The 6,907-nt window shown below is 40.3% G+C and overlaps 1 protein-coding gene across 1 annotated transcript; it reads right to left on the bottom strand.

The window, feature by feature from the left end:
- Window positions 1-2,695: 2,695 nt before the first annotated feature.
- gpr37a (G protein-coupled receptor 37a) lies at window positions 2,696-6,330 on the bottom strand. Its single transcript, XM_056740077.1, has 2 exons — window positions 5,246-6,330; window positions 2,696-4,128 (listed from the first exon to the last, which is right to left on the bottom strand). Exons 1-2 carry the CDS (start codon window positions 5,960-5,962, stop codon window positions 3,307-3,309), a joined length of 1,539 nt encoding a protein of 512 aa, XP_056596055.1. The 5' UTR covers window positions 5,963-6,330; the 3' UTR covers window positions 2,696-3,306.
- Between the last annotated feature and the right edge of the window lie 577 nt (window positions 6,331-6,907).

Here is a 6,907-nt window from a genome sequence, read left to right on the forward strand (position 1 = left end):
AGAGGTCATCCTCAATGCTGAGGAATGGATGAAAGAAAAAGTGGACAAAGTGTTTGAGTATAAAAACAATAAGTGTAATACCGCTTTAAATTGTTGTTGATAAAAAACATTTCTGTTTAATTTAATTGCATTTTTGTTTTTCTGAGCAAAGAATAAATAGCATACATTTATTTACTTATTTTACATATGTATTCTTTAATATATTTTAATATGTACAAGTCAGAATAACCAAATTGTTTGATTTTGTACATAAATATTGTGTTACACTGAACGACAATGTAACCAAATTTTGACATTTTATCCTTCAAAAACTTAGTTGAAGCCCTAAAATAGACATTTTACTTAGATTTAATGTCCATAGAAAGCACATTAAATGTAACTTGTAAATTTATTTTGATGGGGACATCTTAACGTCTTTGACCCACATAGCAAATGATAAACAATCTGAAATTCTAACACAATCTATAGCTTTTTATTATTTTATTATTCTATATTAACTATTTTATTTTACAAGATTAATTCATAAGAACAGCTCTTACTCCAGTGATGTAAGGTTTAGGTGTAGGGCTGTATTATTGCTTTTGACCAATTGTTAGAAAAAGTTTCTCAAGTCTTACAATTTTAAACAATTCATATCGTACAAGTTTATATGAAAAAGCCACTTTGAAAAAATTCAGCTTTCTCGTGTAATCCAAGTACTCAAAAATGTTGATGTAAATCCAATTTAAGGCGAGATGTATATACACCACTTTACTCCCATAGTAGGGGAATTAAATAATATGGGAGTCATTGGGGGAAGCAATTTGTTTACTTACTAACATTCTTCCAAATATCTTCCTTTGGGTTTAGCAGAACAAAGAAATGCATACAGATTTGGAAAAATCTGAGAATGAGTAAATGATGATTTTTCAATTTTTTGTGAAGTTTCTCGACAACATGTAATGATTTAGCAGGACCAAATATCCCAGCGACCCCCTTCGTAGGGATGTCAAGGGGGGTGAACAGCACACAGTACATACAGTGTGTGTGACAAAGACGAGATGTGCTCACACACGGGGAAGAGTTCACAGGAACTCATTAAAGCATTCAAGCGTCCATCGCAGGCAGTGACCTAGAAATGAGGAACAATTCCACAAAGGGAAAAACAAGACAACAAAGACCTTCTTTTCCACGAATGGCATCCACTCAATCAGATGGATCAAATGAGAAAAGACACTGAAGAACAACAGTTTTGGAAATATGTCTCCCCTGAGCATAACCATCATGTGTAAAAACAGTGTAGATATTAACGGAAGGTAAGATTACAAATGCTTCAGTGAATCTTGCTCAGGGCTAATAAATAAGGACATGTGTAATGAAATGCCCAGGCGAGCGAATGAGTTATAAAGGATGATGGAAGACAAAAATACAATCGAAACAAAACAAGGTGCAATGGATGAAGTCTATGCAGGACTCAACAATGTCTGAACTGTCTAGTATACATTGTGGTGTGGCATGAAGTGCTCATCACTCATGAAATATTAATATGACACGTGGACGTTCAAAAGAGTTACTGTTCAGTGGTGCTTATGAATCATTTATTAGACAGAAGTGTGGGTCTGAATGATGTCATCGACTTAAATATTCATGAGAATGTCATTGGTGAGCAGCCTTCAAGCCTCCTTAAAATGAGGAATGTTGGGATAGAAAAGAGCCCTTCCCAAACCATTGCTGTAAAATTACATTAGAATATCATTATATGATCTAACATTAAGATTTGTGCTAATGGCAATGACTAAAGACAAGTAGTCAAATCTGTTTATATTAAGGGGGCGTCCCAATACTTTGGTCAATAGTGTTTTTAATTTGTTCCTCCATCTGAGAAAAAAGTGAAATTCTCCTTTAGGCTGCGGTGTATAAACCTCCAGACCCCTGTAACCAGTATCCAGCTTCACTGTTGGTCAAAACAGGCTTCCGACGTCTTTCTCTCGACTCTCAAGCCATTTTGCATTTCAGCGTGTGACATCATGAGGCCCACGGCATTGTGAATGCCTAACGTTGAACTGGGCACAGGCTTAAACAATACCCTCTGTGTGCTAGAAAAGCACTGTATTGATGATTTCCAAGCCTGATAACAAACACCTTCCCAAGAAAGAGCATTTCTTTGGTTACGGTTTATAAAGACCTCTATAACAAATCAACAAAACAGAATCACACAGTAGCAGGGTTTCCATCCAAACGTAATGCAAATCTTTGCAAAGTTCGCAATAACAGGAGGAAAGACTAATGTGAGATTGGCTTGTTCGGATCACGGTGGTATTGGTACCTAGTAACCAACAGCATTTAAAAAAGATCTGTAAACCAAAAAGACACAATCAACGATAACATCCGCTTCATCTCTTGGCTTTAATGTTCGCTAAATCAGAATTTATTTGACAAATGAGTTTCTTTTCCATCTCCCATGATTCGCATGAATTGATTTATAACCACCTAAAGCGAGATTTTTTTTGCAAATTCACCATTTTATTTAGATTTGCGCCATTTCCATCGCTCGTTTCCGATGCAAACCTTCAAAACACGCAGAAAACCAGTGTGACGGAAAACCGGCTAATGTAATCCAAACATAATCTTCTGTTTCAGAGAATGGTTCATTTATCAACCTGTTTCATTACTACCCAAACAAGAAATTCTCTCAAGCCGATACGACCTTTCAGCTTCTTTTATTAAAAAAGTGATATCTCGGCTAAAACAACATCTGCTCCGCCGCTTTTCAACAGGTGAAAATCGAATCGAAGAGCATCGTACAATTTCTGCTCGCAAAAACAGAGTGAATTCAATACTTACATAGCAAGGGAGCTAGGCTTGACTTTTTACCGATTCACAAGAATCGCCAATGTCCACAAAATAACAGCTAGTTCTATATATTACTTACAGTCTTAAAGACAGAACATAAATACAAAAACAGAAACGACCCGATAAAAATAAAATAAACTCTAGGGGGAAAAAAAACTGTGCAAAAATAACAGTTGCATGTGAGTTAAGTCATAATCCTTAAATACTAGAAACGAACGTTCATGATACTCACGTGTTCTGTGGTAAACAGCAATAGGAATTTGAATCTCTAAGATCATCTGTCCTTTAACAATGTTTCTGTGTCCATGTTTTCAAGGTTTGTGGTTATCTCCCCCCAAAACAAAGCCTAACATAATACAGTGTAAAAACAAGAACTGCACATCTTAAAACTGTGTAAAATAACTTCACTCAAGTGGTTTATTCAGTACAAAGCCCTTTGTATTGTACCCGTACCTCACAGGTAGGGGTTCAATCTCAACAGTGTGTTCCCACTGTTGCTAAGGTAGACGGCTCCCTATGGACGGTGCTGTACGGCGAAAGCTCAAGTTCGGTTGTGCCATCCTGTTCATTTTCATCGCTGGTGGCGTCGGAGGACTTCTTCGGCCCGCATTCCTCCAAACAACAACAGCAGCAGTCCAAAAACGCTTTACCGAAAGGCCTACAAAGCACCAAAAGCAGCACTGGCGTAACCGCAGATTTGCAGAAGAGCATCACCTGACTCACCAGATGCAGGATGTCCAGTGTGCGACGCGGCACGCTCGTGGCCATGTACACCGAAACAATGTTGCTGATGTTCTCCGGAATAACGCAGAAACCGTACACGATGGCCAAAGCCACCACCGTACAATTCATCTGGCTCTCCAACTGGATCTGCTTGCGGTTGCCACGGACGCTGGCACGCTCGGCTTTGGAGATCTTGCGAGCGCTCGCCACCGAGCCGATGATGGTGAAGACGGTGGGCAGGCAGAAGTAGCAGCCGAAGTACCACCAGAGGCGGGCGCTGTTGTAGGTGAGGCCTAGCACGTAAAGAGTGTCCGGGAGGGACGTGGAGATCCGGACCACGCAGTGCTCGCATGGCGTCACCTCTGGAGGCTCACGTTCTTCTCTAACCAGCTGACGGATGAGGAGCTCGGGCAAGGCCAGGAGCAGAGCGCCGAGCCAGATCACAGTCAGTTTGGCCGTAGTGGAAGTGCAGTTCTCGATCATCTCGTAGTACATCTGGACGTTGCTCGCAGCACGAAAACGGTCAATGCACAACGCGCACAACGTAAATGTTGTCACTCCAACAGAAGCCACCTGGGAGGCAAAGGGACGAAGATGTTTATTACAAGAGAAGTGTTCTAAATAATACACACTAAGTAGAAAAACCCAGGAGACATTTTTCAAAATATCTTATTTTGTGTGTTCCACAGATGAAAGAGTCATATGCAGCTTTCAAACAACATGAGGGTGAATAAATGATAAAAAATATATTTTTAAGTGAACTATCCCTTTAAAGCCTGGTTTCCGTAAATGTACAGTAATCGCTTCTTTAAGTGAACGAATTGAAAATTCAACATCCAAAACCTCTTATGCGTTTGTGTATAACAGCATGTTCTGGGCCATAGACATCATTTTTTTGTTGACGTATTTTGGATCGGGTTAGCAGGTCATGTTGAATCAAGGGTGTAGACACTGGAGCTCTGTGGTGTGTCAGGAGACTAAAGCCACGACAGTGGCACCAATCAGGACACTTCCTCCGAAACACATACAATCCGAATGCTGCCCGAGGGCAACGCCACTACCTCTTTGTGTCTCTGTAGACGAGACACTCCCCCTCATACTAAAGTATTTGAGCGAGGAAGACACACACGTCTATCCTGACCTATACTCTTACTTGAATTACGGGAAAACTTACAGTAAAATGGCGAAGTTCAAAAACAAACCTAGTATAGACACATCGAACTGCATTATGGAACTATAAAAATATACGTTGAACAGCACTATGTAGAAATATAGACTAAATAATGTGAATTGTGTGATCGTTTACAATCCTGAAAGATATCACAGTTGAAATCTAAAATAATATTTGCATTTTTGATATTTTGAGGAAATTTTATACAGTGATCTTGGTATATTTATTTGTATGATCTATACTGTTATTGTATGCATCCTTTGTTATTATATACCGTCATTCCTCTTTGATTTATGTTATTTGTATTTATTGTGCGTGTGTAAAGCACTGTGTATTACTTTTGTGATGAAATAGATAACAGGTAATCAACAATACTAAAATTGGACAAGAGTTATTATGTCGGGATTGTGGTTACACATGTTTGGCTTCAGACGTTCAACCACATAAAAACATTCATTAAAAGGTCAAAAGAAGAGTATTTCATCCCGCATCAACCTGAACACATCCAATGGGATTTACCTCAATATAAGGAATAATTTTACAGGAAAACTCCCCGAGCAGCCAATCCTTAGTGAGCTCGTGGAATATCACCAGTGGCAGGCAGAAAAACAGGTTGACAAAATCCCACAGGGCCAGATTGGCCAGCAGTGAGTTTGAGATGCTCCTCATGTAGTAATTGTGACAAACTATACACATGATCGCAATATTCCCGATAATTCCCACGGTGAAGATGATGACGGATATACCCACGACGGCATATGCGCCATACGAGTCGCCTGTCACGGGGTAAAAGGGGTTCTTCACACCTGGGGTCCTCGAGCGGGGGTCAAAGGGACCCAAGGGGGTATACGGTTCCTCGAAGTCTTCCCCAGGTGAGATGTCCCACTCGGGGAATGTTGTGGGATCATCTGGGAAGTTTGTGGGTTGCACCTGCGCTGCAGGCTTCGGGAATGACTGAAGTTTATCCTCCGACTGAATAACTCGAGTCCGGTCTTGTTCGTTTCTCGTCTTGTTTACCGACTCTCTTCTCTGTCGGCGATGGCTCACTTTAAAGTCTCTTTGGTCGTGTACTTGTCTCAGAAACGACACGGTTTGACTTGATTTGAGGCTGTCAGTCCCGACTTGACGTGATTCTGAAGTTAAATAATCGACGTCTGAATTGACGTCGGTGCTGTTAGGAATAACGTTACGTGTGAAAACCACCAAACAAAACACGCACAACAGTTGCATTTTCATCCTGTTTGTCTCGCGAGGATTAAAATCCAATATTGTTACGGAAAAGAAATGTCAAGATTCGTCCTCGTTGGCATATTTTACAGATAAATATCTCAAACGTTTTCGTTTCAATATGTTTGACAGCAGATGTGTGTAAATCCAGATTCTGGTTTTCTCCGAGTTTTCCCCACAGATGTCCGGTCAAAGAACAACAAAGTACGTTAAACAAAGATAGTTTGAGCCCTTGGACCTCGGACACGTTAACAAGATGTTGTCATTGAAGAAAGACCATGTGTGAAGGTCAAGGGGATCCTGCAAAGTGAAGATGTTTGAGTGTTGTCCATGTCCGCCCGCGCGCTCCTGATGCTGCGCTTCGTGTGGAGCTCCGTCAGCACGCGCCGCGCTCAAACGTAAAGTACAGGAAGACGAGCGCCGCCTAGCGGACTCAGACACAACTTCATTATATTTGGAGAGCATCAACCCAACTGCAGATAGTTTCACTTTTTGGTGAAGACTGCTTGTTTACATGCCACACCTATTTCCAAAGAGGCGCCTTAAAGGGAAAGTTCGCCTAGTAATGAAAATCCTGTCATGAATGACTCACTGTCAAGTCGTTCTAAATCTGTACAAAGTTGTGTTTGGTTGAACACAAAGATATTTGGACGAATGTTTGTAGCCGAACGGTTATTGGACCCCATTGACTACCATAGTAGGACAAATTTTAATGGTACTCAAGTGCCCCAGAACTGTTTGCTTTGATACAATCTTCAAAATATCTTCTTTTGTGTTGAACTGAAGACAGAAATATATAGTTTTAAAGATTTTTTTTTGGTTATTAAACTATAAATTTAAACCAGTCTTCACACTGGCATGGGCGTAGATCTCATTTAACAGTAGGGGAGGGACAATACACAAATTTCTCAAGAGCAATTTTTGAAGGGGACACAAATAATAGTCAAAATTGTA

The sequence above is a fragment of the Triplophysa dalaica genome, chromosome 24 (genome assembly GCF_015846415.1).
Source record: "Triplophysa dalaica isolate WHDGS20190420 chromosome 24, ASM1584641v1, whole genome shotgun sequence".
Classification (NCBI taxonomy): Eukaryota; Metazoa; Chordata; class Actinopteri; order Cypriniformes; family Nemacheilidae; genus Triplophysa; species Triplophysa dalaica.

Excerpts from the sequence above, each read along its gene's own strand:
- gpr37a (XM_056740077.1), bottom strand. The coding sequence starts at position 5,962 with ATGAAAATGCAACTGTTGTGCGTGTTTTGTTTGGTGGTTTTCACACGT. Across the intron at positions 4,129-5,245 it reads AAATTATTCCTTATATTGAG|GTGGCTTCTGTTGGAGTGAC; the intron begins GTAAATCCCATT and ends TTTGCCTCCCAG.